At 57.8% G+C, this 22,884-nt stretch overlaps 8 protein-coding genes across 8 annotated transcripts; 4 read left to right on the top strand and 4 right to left on the bottom strand.

Annotated features, from left to right (window-relative positions):
• Positions 1-399: 399 nt before the first annotated feature.
• On the bottom strand, positions 400-992 carry BXZ73DRAFT_107569 (uncharacterized protein; the record flags this gene model as incomplete). Its single annotated transcript, XM_048016949.1, has 3 exons — positions 400-436; positions 504-616; positions 678-992. 3 exons carry the CDS (start codon positions 990-992, stop codon positions 400-402), a joined length of 465 nt encoding a protein of 154 aa, XP_047871739.1.
• A 277-nt stretch (positions 993-1,269) lies between these two features.
• On the top strand, positions 1,270-1,689 carry BXZ73DRAFT_107568 (fungal hydrophobin; the record flags this gene model as incomplete). The annotated part of the gene is made up of 3 exons (XM_048016948.1): positions 1,270-1,374; positions 1,431-1,592; positions 1,648-1,689. The coding sequence occupies 3 exons, from the start codon at positions 1,270-1,272 to the stop codon at positions 1,687-1,689; spliced, it is 309 nt and encodes a 102-aa protein (XP_047871738.1).
• A 1,606-nt stretch (positions 1,690-3,295) lies between these two features.
• On the top strand, positions 3,296-3,865 carry BXZ73DRAFT_56417 (uncharacterized protein; the record flags this gene model as incomplete). Its single annotated transcript, XM_048021476.1, has 1 exon — positions 3,296-3,865. A coding segment is annotated over one exon (570 nt), but the record flags the coding sequence as incomplete, so codon positions are not given.
• Positions 3,866-5,837: 1,972 nt separating this feature from the next.
• Positions 5,838-8,227, bottom strand: BXZ73DRAFT_107566 (cytochrome P450; the record flags this gene model as incomplete). Its single annotated transcript, XM_048016947.1, has 13 exons — positions 5,838-6,025; positions 6,094-6,122; positions 6,180-6,212; positions 6,274-6,507; positions 6,558-6,599; positions 6,653-6,853; positions 6,926-6,992; positions 7,048-7,301; positions 7,363-7,541; positions 7,598-7,739; positions 7,789-7,880; positions 7,936-8,033; positions 8,095-8,227. 13 exons carry the CDS (start codon positions 8,225-8,227, stop codon positions 5,838-5,840), a joined length of 1,692 nt encoding a protein of 563 aa, XP_047871736.1.
• A 683-nt stretch (positions 8,228-8,910) lies between these two features.
• Positions 8,911-11,215, bottom strand: BXZ73DRAFT_93237 (cytochrome P450; the record flags this gene model as incomplete). Its single annotated transcript, XM_048026615.1, has 13 exons — positions 8,911-9,068; positions 9,123-9,151; positions 9,208-9,240; positions 9,307-9,540; positions 9,598-9,627; positions 9,686-9,886; positions 9,942-10,008; positions 10,056-10,306; positions 10,370-10,542; positions 10,604-10,745; positions 10,797-10,881; positions 10,936-11,037; positions 11,089-11,215. 13 exons carry the CDS (start codon positions 11,213-11,215, stop codon positions 8,911-8,913), a joined length of 1,632 nt encoding a protein of 543 aa, XP_047871735.1.
• A 338-nt stretch (positions 11,216-11,553) lies between these two features.
• Positions 11,554-13,354, bottom strand: BXZ73DRAFT_107564 (uncharacterized protein; the record flags this gene model as incomplete). Its single annotated transcript, XM_048016946.1, has 10 exons — positions 11,554-11,581; positions 11,637-11,659; positions 11,995-12,082; positions 12,146-12,404; positions 12,462-12,501; positions 12,964-12,971; positions 13,039-13,075; positions 13,118-13,129; positions 13,183-13,245; positions 13,298-13,354. 10 exons carry the CDS (start codon positions 13,352-13,354, stop codon positions 11,554-11,556), a joined length of 615 nt encoding a protein of 204 aa, XP_047871734.1.
• A 570-nt stretch (positions 13,355-13,924) lies between these two features.
• On the top strand, positions 13,925-15,025 carry BXZ73DRAFT_93236 (NAD(P)-binding protein; the record flags this gene model as incomplete). Its single annotated transcript, XM_048026614.1, has 5 exons — positions 13,925-13,973; positions 14,034-14,368; positions 14,424-14,544; positions 14,602-14,714; positions 14,735-15,025. 5 exons carry the CDS (start codon positions 13,925-13,927, stop codon positions 15,023-15,025), a joined length of 909 nt encoding a protein of 302 aa, XP_047871733.1.
• Positions 15,026-20,647: 5,622 nt separating this feature from the next.
• On the top strand, positions 20,648-21,258 carry BXZ73DRAFT_107562 (uncharacterized protein; the record flags this gene model as incomplete). The annotated part of the gene is made up of 4 exons (XM_048016945.1): positions 20,648-20,701; positions 20,751-20,834; positions 20,910-20,999; positions 21,058-21,258. The coding sequence occupies 4 exons, from the start codon at positions 20,648-20,650 to the stop codon at positions 21,256-21,258; spliced, it is 429 nt and encodes a 142-aa protein (XP_047871732.1).
• Between the last annotated feature and the right edge of the window lie 1,626 nt (positions 21,259-22,884).

Here is a 22,884-nt window from a genome sequence, read left to right as displayed (position 1 = left end):
GGGGTTACACGATGCGAGCAGCTCACCATATAGCGACTGAGTACTGAGTACTGTCCGTGATGTGGCCAGGAGCAACACGCGCGAACCGCGCCGGCGCGATCGCAGGCGCCCAATCCTCGTCGCCCGGCTCTCACAGAGAAGCGCCGTTTACTAGCCGCCCGATAGTACGCCAAAGGCTCAAAGCCAGACGTGAACGGCGCGCATAACACACGACGGTCATACTTACCACGCACCTCGTCCCTCGTAGTTTCTAGGTAGCGCTGCTGCCCCTGCACACCCCCACGCGCGCGCGTCAGCACCACCCTGGCACAAATAAAAACACCCCGCACGCCCACGTACCTCTTTCGTCTACCCGTTCCAGACCTAGTCGATCGTGCCTTAGAATGCACAGGCGGACAACTAGAGGGCGATGATCATCACCGGTTCCCGGGTTTGTCTGCACGGCGGTGTCAGCCTAAGTACGTGTACGCACGCGCATGCCATCGGTGCGCTAGGCCACTCACAGAGAGGCTTCCCAGAACGAAAGGAGGTCGTGAGCAACCGCAGGGATCCGGAGCGCAAACCGAACTTGGGCTCGGAGGCGACCTATGTTGTGGTCTTCCCAGTAGATATTTGCCTGGAAGAGAATGTACATTGGTCAGCGCGCGTTTCCCAGACGCCTTTGACGCGCTCCGCACCGCGATGATTCCGCCCGCCTGCACGAAAATGTTGTACAGCGACGCAGACACCGTCCGCATCCCGACCCCGGACGAGTTTGTCGGCGCCCACGCGACCCGCACCGGGCGCACGTTCGGGAATCCGTTGATGAGCGAGACGATGGCAAAGTACACCCACTGGCTCGTCTGCGCGCTGAAGGTGTAGGGCGCGACAAGCAAGGGAAGGGCCCAGAGCTGGAGCTGGACGGTGAAGGCGACGCGGGAGTTGATGATCTCAGAGAGGTAGCAGGAGGCGGGGAGGAGCGTGCCGAGCGACGCTAGCCCGTACGCGATCATGTGAAGCAATTCATTCTGACACTCGCGTCGCGTCGCGCCCGCCCCGGCAGCTGGGAAGACACGGGTAAGTGCGCGCTCCGCTCCGACGCTTGGCTCGACTCACTGACCTACTCGCACAGCGAAATGCTAGCCGTCAAGGTGCGCTGGGGTGTCAGCGCGCTGACCGCCAGCAGAACGTATATAAGCCTCCCTGGGACGCGGTAAGACTTCAGCACCAGCTTCAGCCGCCCTTCGACTTTCGACTCTCGCTCTCACCTTCCGCCCCTCGCTGATCGCCATGTTCGCCCGCCTCGCCGTCGTCTCTACCATCGCGTTCGCCGCCCTCGCTGCGGCGACCAAGTGCAACACTGGCCCGGTCCAGTGCTGCGAGAGCCTGGAGAGCGTGAGTGCCGTCGTTTGCTGTCCGGGTGCGTAATGTTGAACGATGGGTTTTTCTAGGCAAACTCTGCTGCCGGTTCTGCGATCCTGGCGGCGATCGGTGCAACGCTGCAGAACACAAACGTGGAGCTTGGGCTGAAGTGTTCGCCGATCGACATGGTCGCTGTCGGGTCGGGCAACGCTTGCACGACTAACACGGTGTGCTGCAAGAACAACAACATCGTGAGTGTTCAGTGGTTGATTCTATGGGATTCTGGGCTTACATGATGCTCTGCAGGGTGGCGGCGTTTCCGCTGGCTGCGTCCCGGTCACGCTCTAAGCGTTCAGTGTTGCGTTTTGGTGCTCATGTCGTAGCTGTTATGCCTGGATGTCTTGGTCGATGATCTTACGTCTCCTCTTAATGGATGTTTCCCGTTTCGGTTTTAATCTGCGCGTATCACCTGCGAACGATGAGGCTGGAAACAGACCATATACTACGGGCAAGAACGAAGTGACTCAACGCACTTGGCACTAAGTAGGCTTTAGCAGGAGTGGCACGAATCCGATGCGAATCCCGGACTCACCTGCGTATGTACGCCCTTCACCTCGCCTCCTAACCTGCGGACACTTCGACGCTCAGCCGCCGCGGCGCAATGAAGCATGATCTCGCGCAAAATCTGCACCATGCAGTGAGGTCTCGTCAGCATCCCTTACACTCACCTCCCTCCTTCGCATCTCGCACTCACCGCGCTCTCGCTTTTGTATTCCGTCCCTCGTCGCCCTGGCTATGTTCCCCCACGTGCTCGCCTTTTCCGCCTTCGTCTTCACCGGCCTCGTCGCAGCCATGGGCTCCGGAAGCTACAACACCGGCCTGGTCCAACGCTGCAACAGCGTTCAAACTTCAGAGACTGAGTCCCACCCGTGATATTTACCTCGGGATGCTCACCAGGCGAGCGAAGCGTCGTCCGCCGCCATCCTGCTATCGTCCTCCACGACGCCACCACCCAGATCGGCCTCGGATCCTCGCCCATCTTCGTCGTAGGCCAGGCCCCGGCTGTGCGCTGTGAGAACATGAGTCTCGTTGTTTCGGACGTTCGGTCGTGCTTGGTTGCGAACGCAGGATTGTCTCGTTCCCATCGGATGCTTGCCCATCTCGTCCTAGATGGAGACCCCCGTCAGCGTGCGAGGACGCTCGTTGGTCGCTACTTATGTATACCACCCCACTAATAAGTTGACGGCGTAATCTCTGTCGATCCTTGCGGGCGTGGTAGGGCGTGATTGGCACAGGTGGGGGAGTGCATGCTCAGGAGAACATCTTGTTCAGACGCAGATGAGCACCGCGCACGGAGCGCGGCTGCGATTGGAGACACGGCGATGGGTCTCGGCACTTGCGATGCAGAAATGTATTTCCCAAGGACATCTAGGGCCCCGTTTTGAAAGAAAGTGAGGGTGCGGGGTGGAGGAGTGCGACGTGCGGAGGCACGCCCCATCTACACACGACCCGAATGACACGCTCCTTGCGTGGATGTGCCACACACCGACGAAGTTGATCCTGACGTGCAACGATTGTTTCGAACGCGGTACGAGATGTACAAAGTGCGAAAATATTGGGAAGCGAGAGAACGCAAGAGGACGGCGAAGGGGAAACGTATGCGCACCTGTGAACTTCTCCTTCTCCTTCTCCTTCTCCTCCTTTCCTGACGGCGAACAGAGAGCGGAGCGCTAACCGGCCGATGTTCAACGTGTGTTTGATGATACTTATGTCTTGATAAGGGCTGGATGGGAGGAAAGAGGCGGCGAAGGAGTGCAGGCGAAGAGCAGAACGAGCGAGGTAGATGTAATCGTGGTCGAGGAGAGAAAGAGGAGAGAGACAGCCACGATTTGGCGCCTGCTACTGTTTCATCGCAACTACCATCTGCGCGCGGTGGAAACCCGAACTGCTTTTCATGACTGTCGCCGTCCCCTTCCTCTCATGCTCCATCCCTGCTGCAGATCATGCTACATTAGCCGGTCTGTCTGACGACGCTGTGCGCGCATGGGTGGTCCCCCGAGCCCAAGAGTACCGCGACATCGCCCTCGCCCTCCTCTCCATCTACAATGCCGTCGCGCCCATCCACCGCGCCTTCCCCACAGAAGTTCTCTCCGAGATCTTTTCACACTGTTGGAAAGACCCTCAAAGCATTGCCATCGCCCACGTCTGCCGCCACTGGCGTTCAATCGCCCTCAAGACTCCCCGCCTGTGGGCCGCTGCCCTCGCCGCACCTGGAAAGCTGCTCTCCCAATACTTGGGATGTAGATCCAGCCGCCGCGGGTTCGCAACGTTTGCCCTCGAACGATCTTCTCCTCAGCCTCTTCGTCTCAAAGTTTACCACTTCCTCGATCGCTTCGCCACCACGCTCGCTCCACATGCCGCCCGCCTCGTTGATCTTTACGTCCGCCTGGACGGTGCATCCTCTCTCTCCACTCTGTGCAAGTTCCTCAACTCGGGGGCGCCCAATCTCGAAGTGCTCGGCGTTACATTTCCGGGCTACGTGGGGATGTACGAAGATTGGCTGCCGCTCCGCGAGGACGCACACGACGACGACTTTGGCCACACTATCGCCGACCGATCCGAAATCCAAGGGCAGCTCGAGTGGGATCTGCAGAGGTGGAGCGAAAAGACACAAGCCCCGGTGCTTGACACCGCAGCCCTCCCTCGCCTCCACACCATCCGGTGCATCCCCATCGACATTTTCCCGTACTTCGCCACTCCTACACTACGCGACGTGTGCGTCACCCCCGCGCAGTTCACTAGTGACCACCTGGCCGACTTTGCCAAAGCGCTGACTCAATGTCCCGCGCTTGAACGCCTCAAGTTTTGGATTGTCGGTGGGGACTTCGAGAAGCTGTACGATTATGATGCCGACGGTGAAGAGGTCGATAGAGGTCCGATTCAGTGCTGTCTTCCCAATCCTGAATCGTCTTTATGGGACAACGTCGATCCAGCGACCATGCCCGCCTTGCAAAACGTTGTTGTCAACACCGGTATCTATCCCTCGTCGCGCCTTTACCTCCGGTGCCTCTCCTGCCCCCTTCCCATCACCGTCGAAGTCATCGCGAAAAGCATGACACTGCAAGATTTCGTCGGCAGCGATGAGAAGCTTAAGGAACGCATCCAGAACGCGGACGTGGCACGCATCTGGGATTCCGGCTCCAGCGGATGGAAGACCACTGAGGTCACTACCTTCAAGGACGACGTCGCGCTCGCTCGATTCGCGCTTTCAACATCGAAGTGGCAGGGGCCGCCCACACCGGACTGCGCCCCCGTATTCCGCATGCACGGCGCGAACATCACGCGCCTGGTCGTCCATCAGAACGAAGACGAGCTGTTCTATAACATTCGCGAAGTCCTCCACGCTCTCCTCAATCTCACGTCGCTTGACCTCGCCGGCCAATGCGTGTCGACTGCCCTGTGGGCGCTACCTCGACGGGAACCCGAGTACGGGAGGCCCCAGGACAGCGACGGTCCTAACTGTCTGCATCTGCGCACCCTCGCCGTTGCATTCCCTCGAGTGCGCGGCTCGGTTCAGAAGCTGATCAAAGCCAACCCAGCGGAGTGGGAGGAGACGATCGCGACGGGCGTCCGAGACGACTTGGCAGAACTCGTGAAGATGCTGAAGAGCCGAGCGTCGGGCGGTCTTCGCCTGGAACGGCTGGAGTGGCGAGTGGCGGAGTGGGACAAGAAGCTCCGGCTTGAGTTCCCCCCGACCGCGGTCGTCAGCACGTATGTGCCACCGCCGACGGCGCTGTGCGACCAAACGGAGCTCGAGACGTTGGTTGACGGGCCGGTCGTGTTCGGCGGGGTCACTTACCGGGCCCGTCTCCCTCGCTTACGTAAATGAACGACAAGAGCTGGATTGAATCGCATATGCTGTTATTAAATCTTATGCAGTGAGCCTGATGTCGATGTCGAGCGGGTCGTCGCGGCGCCGTGGGACACCCGGATGACCTCGCGCTCTGCGGCGATGTAGGGACAAAAGGTGTATTCACCGTGAGGTTGGCGCGGGCGATGGTGCTCACGTCGACAGGGACGACGGGGTCCGTTGAACTGGGGTAGGATATCTGCTGGTACCTGTCTCGGACCTTTCAACTTCGCACGGCAGTCAGGCTTTCCTGACTTTTCAGCCAGTGTCGATTGTATAACCCATGTCGCGCGGCTGTGAGTCCCCCATGCAAGTTCGCAATGGGATGCCGTAGTCACCGCTGCCTAATAACATCCGTATCGATGTTGCCACTGGCTCCGCGCGACCGGCACCTCGATCAAAGGCACGTCGAGCACACAGGCTGCACGACCGAGTTCAACGGAAATCCTCTCAGCCGTGACAGTCATGTCTTCGCCGAAACCCCACTTCGATCTCTTGGAGATCGGCCCGCATCCTGGTCCATGGCGATGTGAGTACGTTTTGGATGGTATCCCGATGCTTTGAAGATCACTAACGACCCTACAGATCATTCACAGTTGCACCGGACACTGTCCCCAAGCCACGACGACTTTGCTAGGGAAACCTCCAGGATCATCTGAGGATCCTTGTCTCCCATCTTCGCCGAAGGATACGACACACCCGCCGAGTTCCACACGAAAGATTTCTTAGAGGGCTTGAACTCAAACGCCGCGACAAGCGTTGCCAGGACCATCTCTATGGAAAATAGGATACAGAATGACGACGTTAAGAGGGCCGCAGCGTCGAGAGCGAGGAACACGTACTCATCTCGAGCTGCGAGAATTTGAACCCTCTGTAAACGCGTGCCTTAGTAGACGTTTTCCCTCACGGCCTACCAACTGTCACTCACATGCACGACATCCCGCCTCCGATGAAAGTCATCCTAGAAGCGAGGTCAGAACGTTCTGCACTCATTGACATAAGTCGTGGAATCAAGTGCTCACTGGTGCGCGTAGATTCCGGGGATGTGCGCCTCTTCGACCGCGGCGGGCAGCGGGCCCAGCCACCGCTCAGGCTTCCACTGGTGCGCGTCCGCACCCCAGAGCTCTTTGCTCGTGTTGACCCCGCTAATGTCCGCAATGAAGAACGTCCCTTTCGGGACGATGATCTCGGAGATCTGGGCCCCGTCTTTCCCGGTAATCGGGCGCTGCAGAGGCAGCGTCGTATCCTGCTCTGCCCTGCTCAAATACAAATCGTCAGCAGATGTTGTGCTCCATCATGAACCGACTGGGTTACGCACTCGCGCATGGAGCTCCCAACCGGCGATAATCTGGAAGAGCGGGTCAGCGCTCGCGCGCGAATAGGAAGCGCAAAAATACGCACAGACGGAGCGTCTCGCGACAAACGGCGTCCAGATACGGCAGCGCCGACAGGTCGTCGTACGGTATCTCCTTGCCGTATGCCTCGCGCGCCTCCAGCACCTCCTCGCGCAGCCGTTTCTGCGCATCCGGATGTTTGGATAGCACGTCCAGAACGCGCGCGAGCGAGTTCGACGTCGTGTCCACGCCCGCAATGATGAACGTGCTTCACGCGTGAACACGGCCCGCGGTCAGCAGCGCGCTCCAGAAGCAACACACAGAGGAGCATGAGGCGTACATCACCTGCGCGACGATCTGGTCGTCCGGAAGCCGGTCCTCTTCCTTCGCGAGCATGTTCTCGCGCACTGTGCAGAGCCCGTCAGCGTTCGGCCGCCGCTCGCGCGCGCGCGCTGCACTCACACAGAATGCTCATCACGTCCTGCCCCTCCCCGACCTGGTGCGCGAGCTCCGCGTCCTCCCCCTTGACGAGGCGCGCGCGCTTCTCCTCGAACAGCGCACGCGAGCGGCCGTACAGGAAGTCCGAGAGCCACTTCATCCGCCGCGTGTGCGGGTCTGGCCAGAGCCGCGCGAACGCGCTTCCGAGCCGCGCGGGCATAACGTGCCTCACGAGCGAGAGGATCGCCAACGCGTACGTGATGTGCGCGAGCGTCGGTCTGCGGGGAAGGGCGGGTGAGCGAGGGAGGTGTGACGCGTGACGCGCGATTGGGGACGCACGAGAAGGACTTGACAGCCTCGGTGAACTCGTCCTTCGTGTCCGCGACGAGCGGGTCGAAGCTGTGGCCGAGGATCCCTTGTCCGACGAGCTCGAGCGCCGCGCGGCCCATCCAGGCGACCATGTCGACTTCACCGGATCCTCCCTGCGCGCGCAGGCGCGTGCCGATCGCATCTTCGAGCTGTTCATAACGGCGCGGTCAGCTTCGAGGTAGGGGCGCGAGAAGTGACAACGCACTTTTCCGATGATGTCGTAGAACAGCGGCGTGACGCTGCGCATGTACGCCGCGGAGAATACGGGCGTCAGCATCTTCCGCTGGCGCCGGTGCATGTCCCCATGTGTTGTCAGAAGGCCCGGGCCCATAATGGCTTGACCCGCTCTGTAAGATATTGAAGCACGACGGCAGTATCACTAGAGGAAACACTGACACGTTGTTGAGCTTTCCGCGAGACCACACTTCGGCATCCTTGATGTACACGGAGTGAAGAGCCTTGAGGTCGCGCGTGAATATCACTTTGCCCTAATGCCCATGTTAGCACACCAGGAAACCAGGAAATGGAACCCGCGAGGCTCACCAACAAGGGGCTATTGAATAGCGCCACTGGGCCGTACCTTTCCTGCACATGGCGGACAAAGTCCAAGTTGTCGAGGGAAAAGAACGATCCTAAGCTCCCTGGCCAGTGATGAGTTAGCATTCCAAGCACGTGCGCCTCGCGAGTCCGGACAACACGTACCTAGAACCCACGAAGTAGACGGCGGGCCGTCAATGTTGCTCAACGGTGACCGGGAGCGGAGAAAGCGGAGTGCGACGAAGGTGGCGAGCGCGGCGACGCCGACCGTGAGTAGGGCTGGACTTGAACGCTCCATGCTTGGGGGATGCGGTTGCGTCTTTCGAAACGATAATGCTGCGTGCTATATACCTACCGCCGTTCTTGCCAATATCGAGAGCCTGGCATGTTATGGCATCGCACACGCAATACAGAATTGGTCGGCCTTGCGACAAGCCAATCGCCGATACATCGGGGAACCTGGATTTTGTCGGGTCAACCGGCCTCGCGAGGTGCACAGCCACAGAGTGCGCCTCACCTCATTGGGTGTCGGCCGAGGAGTCGGGCTCTTGGAGGAATACGCAGCTGGAGAAGGACGGCAGAGGCCACGCAAGCTATGTAGCCGAATGAGTCACTTGAGTGAAGAGGCGAGTTGATCACAAACTCACCAACACTTGAGCCCCACCGGTGAGACGCGAGTCAAGAGCATCTCCGGCCTGAGTTCCAAAAGAACTGGTAGAACTTCTTGAATTTCGCTAGATCACCATAGCTGAGAGAAGGTTTCGTGAGTGAATCGTCGGTCGATTCGAATAAAAAACGTACTAATCTCGAGCTGTGAAAGATTGAAGCCACCTACAATAGCATATCAGTACCAATGTCATTCCGGAGCGGAAATATCGAAGAACCACATGCTACGTCGACGGATATTGGGTGATGAGACCAGCACGAAATAAATGGGGCGATTTGGACAGAGACCGTGCTCATAAATCCGTATCGTACTCATTACTCGGAATTCGTCACCAAAGAAACCCTCAAGAACATCTCCGGGTTCCTGTCCCCCGGCTTCGCAGACGGGTACGCGACCCCTGCGGAATTCCAGAAAAACGGCTTATCGGACTTCCCAAACTTGAAGGTCGCAACTAGAGACGAGATCACGATCTCTGAGAGATTGCGTGGTGAGTGAAATACCAGGAGCAGAGCTGGGTACAACGTACTCATCTCGAGCTGGGAGAACTTGAAGCCACTGCACGGAGCTCTCAGCATCCTGTGTTTTCTCTTGTCAAATTAATGAAGACTCACATGCATGCATAGCCTCCGCCCGAGAACGTGAACCTGCGGGGGAAGTGGCGGTCAGACGATGACGTCATCGTATACTGAACGCCAGACACGGCAACGTACTGGTTTGCGTAGATCCCCGGCAGATGTGTCTCCTCCACAGCGGCAGGAAGAGGCTCCAGCCAGCGCTCAGGCTTCCACTCATACGCGTCGTCTCCCCAGATAGCTTTGTTGGTATTGCAACCATGTATGGAAGTGATGATCATCGTCCCCTTTGGGACCGCGAGTTGAGAGATCTCCGTGTCGTCCTTCCCGCGAACGGGGGAGGAAAGCGGAAGAACGAAATCGGTTGCAGCGCTGAAACATCCTGTCAGACGCTTGGGCTCGACGGAGAGGAGGAGAGAGGTGACGCACTCGCGCATCATGAACGATGCAGGTGAGTATCTAAGCCGTTGCAAAAGTGATTAGTGAAAGGAGCAACAATGACATGGGAATCACTCACACGCGAAGCGTCTCGCGACAGACGGCGTCGAGGTACGGCAGTGCCATCACTTCGTCGAACGGGATCTCTGTGCCAAAGCGATCGCGCGCCTCGAGGATCTCGTCCCGAAGGCGTTCTTGAACCTTCGGGTGGGCCGTCAGTAGATCGAGGATACGGCCCATCGCGTTGGACGTGGTGTCGACCCCAGCAACGATGAATGTACTTGAGCAATGAGTTAGCGCTTTGTACAGAAATTAACGTGGTCTGAGCCACGTACGACATTTGAGCTAGCAACTCCATATCAGGAAGCTTGTCTTCTTCAGTAGCCTCCATGTTCTCGCGAACTATGTCATTCAGTATGTCGAAATCGCGATGACGTCGAAACACTCACGGAGGATGCTCATCACGTCTTTGCCCTCTCCTACCCCATGCAGAGCCGCGTCATCTCCCGTTTTGACCGCAGCCTTCTTCTCCTCGTACAACGCGCGGCTTCGGTTGTCGACCAAGTCGATGATGCGCTTCATACGATGCACCGCCGGGTCCGGCCAGAAGCTGAAGAACATATCTTTCATCCACGGCGTGACGTAGTCGTTGACGTACGGGAGGATGGCGAAACCGTATGTGACGTCCGACGTCGATGGGCTGTCCGGATAAGCAACAGTGAGCACCGAGTGCGGCACCGTTTCATGAGTTGACTCAACTCACATGAACGACTTGACTGCCTCAGCGAACTCGTCCTTCGTGTCGGCGGTCAGAGGGTCGAAGCTGTACCCGAGCGCCCCTTGTCCAACGATCTCGAGCGCGGCGCGACCCATCCAGCCGATCATGTCGAGGTCGCGCGGGCCGTCTTGCGTGCGCGACGCAAGAGCGTGTTCCAGCTGTCCATGTCAGGAATGACCTTGGTGAGGCAACACATGTCGATGCATCGCGGAGACTTACGCGTCCGACGATTTCGTAGAAGACGGGCGTTAACCCGCGAAGGTAAGCGATAGAAAAGACGGGGTTTAGAAGCTTGCGCTGCTTCCTATGGGCACCGCCCAGAGTAGACAGGAGGCCGGGCCCCAGAAGGACTTTGCTGCTTCTACGGGGGACCGTTAGCAACCGGATCGCGCGCGGTCACGCAAACGCTTACTCGATAGCCATCGGAGGGCGAGGGAAGTTGTCGGCGTTCTTGATATATATCGAGTGGACGGCCTTTGGGTCGTGGATGTGCAGTGCTTTCATCTGCAGACAGAGTCAGAGGCTGGGTAACGATGAAGATGTCAAGGAACTTGCTCCGAAGAATCCATTTAAAGATGCGACTGGGCCGTACGTGTCCAACAAGTGGCGGACGAAGTCCCAGTTGTCGTACCCAAACAGAACATCCATGTTGCCTGTAAAGTGTGAGCGCGACCACAGCATACAGACGCATGATCCAACCGTACCCCATAGAAGTGACTTGGACGGAGGACCGGGGAGGTTGTGTAGGGGCGATTTGATGGAGAGTGCGCGCAAAACGCGCAAAACGAGATAGGCCACAGGAAGAACGAGGACGAGAGAGAGGCTTGCCATGGGGGGCGGGAATGAGAGCGCGAGCAAAGCGGTCCAGCAAGAGGGTTATATATATAGCCCCGGGTCCCGAGAAGGAGAAGAAGGTTTCGCTTATTGCACTCATCCTGTCCAAACAAGCGCCGCGACGGGCCGGAGAACCCAGAGCGTGTGTCCCGACCCATACAGAATGCATCTTGTTGTTCCGGGCTGTAGAAACCATGGTTAAATGGCCTATGGCACTGAACGCGATGGGAAAGAACTTCAGACCGTGTTGCGAAACGTTTGAGAGAGACACAATTATCCAATTCAAGTGAATCGCGTCTTCCTTTCTCCATGCTCTCATATTCTGATTGCGCGCTCTAGTGGTCTGACGCTTCATAAGCACGCCTGAGGACCACAAAATCAGAGGGAAACAGGATGGCCGGATTGAAACCAGACGTACCGCAGCCCGCGATCCCGCCGAGGCTAAAAGATGGGGACGTCGATGAGTATCGTCTATGCGGGACAAGTGCCATACACATTGAGCGGCCAGGACGCGAAGAACAACATGTAGCGCCTTTCTCGAGGGCGAACAGCTCGCCGATGGGCATGGACATTCTCCACAGACTAAATAAGCCGAGACATTTGAAAATTTGACAGGTCAGCGTCATCCTCAAGCGATGTATATTAGATGTTATGCACGCGATCAGGGTCGAGCGCATAATGCCCTCGTAGCCTTTCGGCGGAAGCCAGTGCTGAACACAGAAACGAACGGGCGTTTGAGTACATTGATAGCATCCCTCGACAGAGAATACGCTTACCCCCGTCGTCGGCGTACTGGACGCCATGACCGCGAAGTGCGTGTCCCAAAGGAACCGTTTCGCGTCCTCGCTGTGGTCGATTCCCGCGCTACAACGTCTCGTCAACACTGGATCTGCGTCGTGAAAAAGACAGCGGATTCAAGCCACGCACAAGGTCTCGAGAGCCGTCGCCCACTCGTGGCGCTGCACCTGCGTTGCGCTTTGGTACGGACCTATGAACCCTGCGCGGATGACGAGAATGTCCGCCTGCTGGAACGTCACGCCCTCGGCCTCGGCGGATGTGAGCAGGTCCGTGAGCAAGATCGCGTGCGCGGCCATCCGGTCGTACGGGGGCGTGCCGAGCCTGTCGGTGTAGAAATTGACCACGTCGAGCAGAACGCCGCTGCCGCAGATGCCGTGCTGCGCCCAGTCTGCGAGGAGTGCGAGTAAGCAGCTGTCGCGGGGAGAGGGGAGGAGAGAAGACGAACTGTGGATGCCGTATTTGATGGACTCCGAGTGGATGTTAGACTAGTCGGGTGGATTATCACGCCGTCCTTGAAGGCGCGGTTGGAGGCGCCTTGGTAGGTGGAGAGCATGCCTGCGTGCTGGAGACCGTCCCATTGGGATCCGGTTGTTGTTCTGGCTTAAGTCGAGTCGCCCACTTCATCCACAAAAGCGAGGTCGAGGTGATCTCCTTGATCTCCTTGGCAGATTCTTTGACGACGTATTGAATTTGGGGAGCTCGTAGGAAACCTGCTCGGGAATGAGACCAATGTGCTCAAGGAAGATTATACGCGATAACGAAGAGAGCGATCGAAGGATGGGTTCTGAGTAACCCTACTATCGAACGCAGTCAGTTAAATACCTTCTCGACTTGGTGGAGAGAACCTGCTTACGGATATTGGTGCGCCGTCTCCGCAGAGACAACTTGATGCCGCATGGTCACCCTCGGAGCCACACCCGCGGATAATCACGACCGACGTGACTCACCACATAGCCTGAGGTTAGCAACAAGATTCAGAGGGGTCAAGGCGCATTCAAAGTTGAAATCATATGATGACGCACCTGCACAAATCAACATGCGTGACGCGAGGGCGGAGCCCTATGGTTAGCGGAAAATGCATGACGTTTAATTCCAAAGCACGCTTGGTAATTCCTGTATTCCTGCTTGAGTATTTGGGAGGCCGAGTTAGTATAAAAATGACGCACCGTGAATGACTTTCCGAGGATTCCCTTCGATTTTACCAATCGTCCGTCGTGATCGCCCTCCAACTGTACGTTATGGTATCAGCATTTTCCACTCCCGCGCATAAAACAAGGTTACCGGAACGGTTTTGTAGTAAATGCACCCACCCAGCACGGACTCCGCCCAGGAGGCCATGGGAGGAGGCAGGAGAGGCGCCATTTAGGCGCCAGGGACGAACACCAGCCGGCCGGGTGGCGCTCCGATCGGAGTTGCGGTGGGTCATCCGCCCTGTTGAATTTGATCGCACTGAACCCTCCCTCTCAACGCCGTTGCGGGATTGGTGCCATCTCCTCAACATGTTCTCTGTGCCTTTCACGTCACAAATATACTCTGCGTGGATGTAAGTTATACCTGTTCTGGGTCCTCGTCGCTCTCGGAGTGTACGCTGGCCATCTGACAACGCTCCCCGAGAGCAGAACCTGCTAAATCCGGGGCCCGATGGTAGCCCCTCAAGGCCTCAAGGAAGTGCTCAATGCCTCTCTATCTACTCCACAAGCGCTCGGGTTGGAAATAAACCCGCTTTCTGTGACGTATTCGTATCCCCAAGGAGTGGACCACTCGACCCAGTCATTCCCGATCGGATTGCGCCGGTGTGAGTGAGAAGATGTGATTCGCAAAGACCGAACGGGGAATGCGCGCTTCACTCGCATATTTAGTCTGGCGAGCCCGACTAACGTTTCCCTATCTCCCGCACTATTGTGCCAAATGTCCGGTGCCACATCTGACGACATGGGTTGCTGCCGCGTTTGGTTCAGTGCGTATCTTCCCAGCTGCTTCCGCGGTCTCGTCACGCTCATCTCGCACTTTTTTTCAGTCACCGGTTGCTCTCAAGGCCTCGGCCGTGCGCTTCTCGAGGAGGTGCTCGCATCTGGCGAGCGCGTCGTCGCCACTGCACGGAATCCTCAGTCCCTACACTCGTTGGCGATGCGCTATCCGAAGCTACAACTCTTGGTGCTGGCATTAGACGTCACGGACCGGACACAGATCTCCGATGCCTTCAGGTCTGCAAAAGCGCACTTCGGCCAGGTGGACGTGGTGGTCAACAACGCCGGGTACGGGATCCAGAGCGAGATCGAGGCGACACCGGAATCCGAGGCGCGTCGCATGATGGAGACTCTCTATTGGGGCGCGGTGCACGTCACTCAGGAGGTATGTGCCAGCTCCTCGATGCTGTAACGTCGCTCATCGCTCGGCCTTGTATCAGGCTGTCTCGATAATGCGCGACGTGAACCATCCACACCAAGGCGGCCTTATCCTGAACATCAGCTCTATAGGCGGGTACATCGGGAACGCGACTCGCGGATTCTACAACTCGGCGAAGTTCGGTACGCTCCCACACACGCATCTCCTCTCTGAGTGTGCTCATCATCGCGTCCCTGCAGCGCTCGAGGGCTTTACGGAAGCGTTCAACAAGGAGATGCTCCCCGAGTGGAACATCCGCGCCGTCATCATCCAGCCCGGCGGCTTCAACACCGAGTGGGGCGGCTCCTCGATGGTGCACGCCCCATCCCCGAGGCGTACAACAAGCCGCACGCGCTCTCGGTCCAGTTCCGGCAGATGACGAAGGGCAAGAGCGTGTTCAACGGGGACCCGTGCAAGGCCGCGCAGGCGATCATGCAGGTCGCGGACATGCGCGAAGCGCCGCTGCGCGTCCAGCTCGGCACGGACGCGCTGATGCTCGTGCGGAGCAAGGCGCTGCAGACGTTGGAGGACACGTACAGGCACGAGGCGTTGGCGCATTCTACGAATGCGGATGGGGTGGACAGAGAGGCGGTCATGGCGAAGCTGGGCGCGGTGAGGGCGTGAGCGGCGTGTGGGTGTATTTGGCGCGATTGGACTGCTGTGATGAGCGTGCACTTGTACTTATCGGCTTTTCTTTTTTTGTTATCGTCATTTGTGGGTCTATCCAGGGAACGCCGGGCCGCGGGATGGCCGGGCCGTGGAAACGGATCTCGGCCACGTGGCATATGCATTTGCGCGCCACACAAGTCGTTGATTTTGTCTTGATCCTAGTATCCCCCTCGAACCACACCGTGAAGTGCGGCTCGGACACCGAGGAATTTGACTATCATTGGCGAAACAGTGCTTTATAGCGACATTCTGGATGTACAACGAAGGCTCAACGTCACAGTGACTCATGAGGGTGCGCCAGTGTTTTGGTACTTGCATGGGTCTACTGATCGTCAGTTTCTGAAGCCTATCGCAACGGTCCACATGCTACGGGGCTCGCAGTGCCGTCTACGCAACCCGTAGTGAGAGTTCCAGCGCTGAAATTGGGCCCCGTGTCATGGACCGAGGCAGTGCAAGATTCCCCGTTAGCGTCCAACTTGGACAGATATTAGTCTGCCAGAATACGCCCAGTCGAGTGCGGTGTCTTCCTCGCCTCACCTACACCTCTTCTGACTGACCGCAGAAATGGAATCCCAGATGATTCTGGTGAACGAGACCTCCGATCTTCCCGGCCGCTTCGCCGCCACGGTGTTTGTCTTCGACAGGGACAGCCTCACGAACGCAGATTTTCGCGTCCGCGGCGACCACGCGGCCCAATACACTATTTAGACCACGTGCATCTCCGTGGGGTAGACCAGCACCCATTGGTGTCCGACAGGGGCGAAGGTGCTCCCAGACACAATCAGCTTCGACGGCGGCGTGTCCGTGCGAGTGGGAGTGATCAAGCGGAGGTCTTCTCACGACGGGCAACGGCCGCTTCGGAGCTCGACGCGTAGAAGCCTGTCAGGTGTCTTTTCTGCCGCTTTGTGCGCGTGTGAAAAGGCACTAAATGGGCAATTTTCCGGATGCTTTACGGGGTGCCGAAACGATCGATAAGAGACCTTTGGTACCCATTCATAACGCGCGTTACTTATCATTCGTACTCACTTGTTTGTTACTACTATACACGTTCTATTGCCTTTACAATGAATTCTATTGTCTTTGTTCTGAGCACAGTATTCTGTCGTGCCAAACATTCGCCAAAACGTCACCTTTCAGGATACTCTACGACACACACAAACTTGACATAAAAGTCGCCTTTCCCACCCTTTTCTCCCCTGGAAAATACCTGCCGGAAATGACACCTTGACAGGCTTTTTCTACGCCTTTCGGGCTCCGAAGCTGAGCCGTTGCCGTCGTGTCTGCGCACCGTGAGTGCCGCTAGTTGCTATCCTCCTCCACCATCTGTCCGCCGCACGCCTTCCCCGCAGCTGATGTTTCCTCAGGACAGCCGACGGCGGCGCAGAGGGGCACGTGGCAGCGGATGGGCCTCTTGGGTGGACGGTGGGACGACTGCATTGCCTCCGCTCGTCCCAGGCTCCTGTCACTCGGGCGGTTGTTCGATGCCCGAGCGGCTTCCACGCTCTGTCGGCCTTCTTGATCTGCGCGGCGCTTGTGCAACGAACCCGTCCCGCCTGTTGCGTGGTTCCGCACGGTGTACAAGCGGGTGGCCGATGGCGTCGAATTTCACAGAGTATCGTCGCTCTCGCTAGCGCTAGCTAGAGGCGGAGGCGGTGCCTCAGGAGGTCATAGGTTCGCTCCTCATCGTAGAGAAAAAGTAAGTATCGCACGCAATGCCGAAACCGCGGGTACTTGGTTCGCATTTGGAAGCGCGTAAGGGTCTGACATGTACAGCTTGAGGTTGGAGAGCTTTTGTTCACCACAGCCTTCACAGTTGTGGTGCTGCCGCAGCAGCGAAACCCTATCCGCTTCGTGTATAGAAGCATTCTTCAATGTCTTCTACCATTTCACGACATACTTCAGAGCGTTGATGAACTATGTTCACAGATGTGACGCTGTTCAGGAGCTCACGAATCCCACACAAAACAGACAGAAGCTCAGTCTCCGGATTCTATGCTGCGGATTGTGACCAAAAAGTAGGTCATCCCCAATCTCCTCAGCGTCTATTTCTGCCCGACATATTCTTGTCTACATCTCGACACTGGTCAGGGACGTCCTTCTTACAGATAGCTTTCACGAACAAGTGGTCAGGGCCCCACTGCCCCGACCTGCCCGATGGAGGTGGATTTCTCACAACGTCAAGCCTCCACACACTCACATTACGCTCTACCGGATCACGGTCGCACGATGTGAGTTCCTTCCCCTCTCCCTTCCGATAAGATAGGATCTCGCATACTCAGCAGGACTGTCTTGCTCACAAGGAGTTCATCTAGCGTTGAACCGCGATCGGCGCTCAGTACGTGGTTCAGCAATAAATCTACGCACGATGATGTCGCGCCCCGGCAATCAAATTTGGACAATGTCGCTAGCCTCAGTCCCTCCTTGGAGCGTGTACTAGCGTTCCAACTTCCCAGAGAACAAGCATCGCGAGTAATTATGCCATTTATTTCGGGCGATATTTGCCGTGACGTCTACAACGAATCTGTGCTAACAGCCCAAAACGGACACGAGCGGTTGTGTCAATAATCCAGTCTGAAAGATGACAAGATCATCCTTGACCGAATAGCAGGTGAAACCGTCCTTGTGCTAGTGGGATGAGGATACGAAACATGTCTCTATCAAGCTGCGCATCCATACGTCAAGATGTAACAACTCCTTCGTGAACCCGTTCGGTTTCTTCCAGAAAGATGCACAAGGTGGCGTATGTCCGAGTCCGCTCTCGCACAAAACTCGCACGCACGCCGGCCGCAGTGGTGCGAAGCATCCGCTCAGCACCCGAAGGCCGACTCTGCCACTCGTCTACGGTCGAGAAACCCCGGGCCACCCCTCTGCAGGCCTAATCAACTTTAGATGGCCCGCAGGCTGCAGTCCGACTATCCCTCAAGTGAGCCGGCAGCGGCGTCCGTGGGGACGCCGTAAGATCGTTCGCCGACCCCGCGTGCTCCGTTCCGAGGCCTCGCCGACCAGAAGACGGGGACCGTGCCTGGGACCCCGCGCCGCCGCCGCCGCTCGCGCGTCCTCGGTCCCACGACCGCCTGCGGGCTGATTTTGAGTGGAGAGCGCGGCACGCGGCGGTGCATTGCCAATGCCCCTCGCGCACCCCGCGGGCAGTGCCGCGCTGACTCGGGTGCACTCGCGCGCGGCGTCCGCGCGGGCCATTTCCTCCCCCCCCTTCCCCTTCGATGTTCAAACTTTCATGATCTCGACGGGCGATGGAAGCGGACGGTGCGTTTGATCATGAGGACATGAGAGTCGCGATGCGCCGACGCGATCCCGCGATCCCGCGTGGGATTCAAATATTCAACGCACGCACGCGCGCCACTGGTGCACGACACGTCGCGTGAGTCCGGACGGCCGCGGAAGCCCGTCGCGGATGACTCGCTCCCGCCCAGAACGCCTTCGCGCTGCGCTGCCATGCGTTCTTGACAATGCGCGCGCGACGTTTGGCGTGTATCGCTGACCGTGGCTCCAAGCTTCACTGCGCGCGCCCAGGGTATCACTCGTTCTGCTGCGGATCATCGACGCTCAGCCATAGAATCCCACTGACGTCGTCATGTGTGAGTTTCGCCTACGAGTACAGCCCAGAATGCTCGGCTTTTTCGCGCTGAGACGCCGGACAGAGGATAGAAGCAGGATTTAATGAAGATGCTTGGATGCACAGGTTGACGAAGCTGTACTCCGAAGTTCGTGGGGCGAAAGCGCTGCGCCCGAGATCACCTTCAGAGGGGAAAGGGAAGACTCAGGAGGGGCGGCTTCGGGGAATCCTTGAATCCCAGGAAGAGATCCTGCTGCGAAGAACGACTCCGCTCTGTATGTCTAGGGGTGTTGTCGGTGTTCCCGGGCGAAGTGTGCGCAGCCAGTGTATGTGGCTCAGCGAAGAGTCCAGTCCACACTTTTCGCCGAATGCGGGGTGCTGATGCGCACGTCAATTATCGACCACCTATTCCAGATCGATCTCCAAGACTCCGAGATATGAGCTGCTCTGCGGATCAAAACGGGTTGAGTGCTGGAGAGTCTCGGATTACTCAAATGGTGACTTGACTCGGCTGTTGGCGCAGCAAGTTTCACTTTCACTCTCGTGGTGCTCATCCAGTGACCGATGCATAATGTGACTAAGTTAGGGTACAATCCTTGGGATAGCACGGTATCTAGAGGGAATAGTCGGTCAAGGCGTGACAAAACGTGACGTGAGGGAAGTCCAAGCTTCATGTCGAGGCGATTTCATCCGCGCTTCTCACAGGCGGGACACACCCCTCCCATCTGGGGAGCTGTACAAAGTTCGCAACGTGTCAGCGTGAACGTACCGAAACCTGGAAACGGCACTCTCACAGTACTGTTGAGGGTGCTGACGGCTGTGCGTGAGGAGGGAAGAGCGTGAGTGCGATGGTTACGGGGCCAAGGAACGGAACAAGCATACAACTGCTTGCACGTTTGCTTGCATGCCGTCCCGCTACAGCCCTTGGAGTGCGACGGACTGAAGCGGCACCGGGGACTTTCGCACGAAACCTAAATGCGTGATGTCCACAATCGTGCTGACAAACGCTGATGGACAAGGGGGACCTACTTGTTGATCGGGCTAGACATAAAGAGCGGTGGTCAGAAAATCCAGGCACGCAATCCTAGTATCCAAACAGCATACCATGGGGTAGACGTGGCCGCAGCGTTCGTAAACGTAGCAAACTCTGTGGGGAACTCGTTCAACGGGGTGGGGGATGGGGGATGACGGAGACGTACTGGCGAAGGTAGCACATTCTTGCAAGGTGTATATGTGAGTGGTGAATGCTCTTGTTAGTGCGCTGGAAGATGGGAGTGCGTTTGTTGAGGGGGCCCCCATCCGACGTCTTATATAAAGACGACCGGCGACAGTGTCTCACACCGACAGGATCTTAGAACCGTGGGCCGGAGTTCCCTCCGAAGTAGGCAGAGACGTCTATCTTGCTTTGGATCTGACGCAGCTACCGAACGGCCATGCGCATCATAGGGGCACGCATAAATTCACACAACCCCATGGGTACTTCCGCCGACCCCCCCGGCCGAGTGCGAAGACGTGAACTGACCAAACATCACAGACCCTTCGGCCATACCAGAAAATAAGCACATGGACGCGCTAACAGTTTCAGGAAACGAGCTCACCGGTCGATGCGGTCGGACGGAGGCCAGCGCCGGCGATGCGGGGTTGCTCTGGTTGCTCTCGAGTCTGCATTCGGCGGCGATGCGATGAGAATTGGTAGCTGGAGGCGCTTTCCGGACATATGCAAGCAATGATTGGTCGAAAAGGCCGCAGGGGGACGAGCGGCAAGACATAACAAGCTCGCAGGCACTGAGGATGAGTCGTTATCCCAGCCGGCAGAGGGGCAGAGGCATGAGAGAGGGGAAGCTCCTGTGCTTGGCGTCTGCAGACGGTGATGATGCGCCACGTGCAACGCGGCAGTGTGGGAAAGTCGATGGTGCAAACAATTTCGCCGCACAAGGGTGCCCTTTCCTGGTAACCGTCGACTACGCTGATGCACGTCAGAGCATCACAGCAACGCTCAGCCCATGGCGAAGCAGCGTAATCCCACAAAGCCTTCTAAAACATATGTCGAGGACAAGGTCTGCCTCCTGTCTCATCGGCCGAGCCTTACTGACGCGCGCTCGTCAGAATGCTGCGATAGATCTGGCGAGGTCCGTGGCCGACATAGCGGAGGAGAAAGCCAAAACAAAGATCAGAAACCGCCACTTGACGGTGAGCGTGCTCCCATGCTTGCTTCTGGAGTATCGCCGGTATACTCAGCACACGCTTTCGGACACTTTTTTCCAGGCAGCCACCAGAGACACCAGTAAGACATCTGTGATCGCGAATCCAGCGACAGGGCGCACCTCGACCTCGACGTCCTCAAAAGGGAGGCTTGTAAGTGATTGATCGCCGCCCGTCGACCACTGATATTGATTATCCTCTGTCACCTCAGGAGCGCGCGAAAGCGGCCGTTGCCGCACGAGCCGCCCAGGCCAAGCGAGCCAAAGCCAAAGGGCGAAAGAAGGCTCGCTCTGCGCACGGTCAACACATCGAAGCCACCGCGGAACAGACGGAGGTTTCCACCATCGCACGGAGGGCTCCCGGAGGCGCGAAAACCGGGGACGAAGGCGCGAAGCGCGTTCGGTTCGGTTGAGATCGTCCTGCTTGTTCCGCCCTCCATCGACATCACTCCTCCCGGCGGTTTATTCGAGCGGCCGCCCATCACCGCCGGAAGAACTCTGCGCCCGTTGCACCCACATAGACCGCCTCTCGAAATGCACCGCAGCGGCCTCCTTATCTGTGCAGCAGATCAAGCTTCAAGGCTGGGCTTCCGGCGCCTGCTTAAGCACTTCGCTCCCGAGAACCCCGCGTATCTGATTGTTGATGTAACAGGAGAAAACAGGAGAGATGTCGCGCGGCGCCATTCGTTCACGTTGCTCGGGGTTCATAGCTGCGGAGCATATCACCCTGTCTCACCACCTGAACGAGCTGCTCCTGGCCGTCGGTCGGTGACTCATGCATCCGACCTTCGACCCAGCGTTTCGCCTTAGCAGGCTCCACTTCCGGATCCAAGCCCGATACCACCCATCGAGCTTGCGCAGTAGCAGTCCACGCAGCCATCGACGCAGTCCCGATCCAACCTCGTGCAGCATACGGTCCTAGGGTGGATGCTCCGCTGGGCACTGCAGGAGGACGTAGTGCGCCCGAGGCAACGCCGCTTCGGGCCAGTGGTGCCCAGCCTAATGGGGCAGCCGGGAAAAAGTGGTGCGGTTCCCGTCGACGCGAATCTCCGAGCGAGGACCCGCCGACGCCCACAACGCGCTGCTTCGCGCCGGAGCTTGGCCTGCCGGGGAGCAAGCTATTCACCGACCGTGTGTCGTGGGCAGAGAAGAGGAGGCGCTCCCACGCGCCCGCCGCCCACATCTGGAGCACGTTTCGACTTGGGGCATCCGAGCGCTAGTGGAAGCGTGGTCAGCTCCTTCGAAAGTTTATCCAACTGCAGGTCATTTGATGACATGTACAAGGCTTGGCCGCCTTGCCGTGTGAAGCTTACGATGGAGTTCATCGTTCGCCTAATGCACTAAGGCCCGACCCCGCAAATGAGATGATTGGTAAAGACTCTGGCTTGATCATCTCGCCGTGCGTCGTGCGAGGGGGGCTGCAATTTGCTCTCCTTGGTCGGATATAGCGTGCGCCGTTAACCTCAGGAAATGGGTACCTGCTCAGAAACCTATACGCGGTTGAGGTGAGCGTGCATAGCCTTAGGCAGCATGGTTTCATCAGCTGAGGGATATATCTCCAGGAAATTAGTACGCCGAGAAATAGCCCAGTCATCTCCTACTATTTGACTTGCTCGGTCCTGCATTACCACTTGCAGTGCATTCAGCGCCGCTCGGCCGTCCAAATAAGTCTGCTCTCTCTCGACCAGCCGAAGTGCGCCCTGTGACTCCGTCACTGGTCTACAGGCTGCAACAAATGTATCACTTGCGCCCCTCCTCCGCGCGTAGCTGCGGAGGTCTAGAGAATCACCAGCTGAGATGATCCCGGAAATCACGGCAACTGAGGTCACAGGCGGGTGCCCACTGTGTAATTCCCGCACCTCGCGGAGCCTCCTGCCGCACATCTCGTCAAGTGCACGCGACCGATGTCCGCGCCGTCCATCGTGAGATCTGGGGATATCCCAAGAAGCTGCGGGGCGTGTGTACATGCCCAGAGGCCGCAGTGGGATCACGCCCGTCTCGCCAAAGGCGGTGAAGGCTGCTGCGTAGTACGTACTACT

This window comes from Epithele typhae (genome assembly GCF_022376455.1).
Source record: "Epithele typhae strain CBS 203.58 chromosome Unknown BXZ73scaffold_115, whole genome shotgun sequence".
NCBI classification, from domain to species: Eukaryota; Fungi; Basidiomycota; class Agaricomycetes; order Polyporales; family Epitheliaceae; genus Epithele; species Epithele typhae.
Note: the sequence above shows the minus strand (reverse complement) of the source record. Positions and strands in the feature narration are given on the sequence as shown.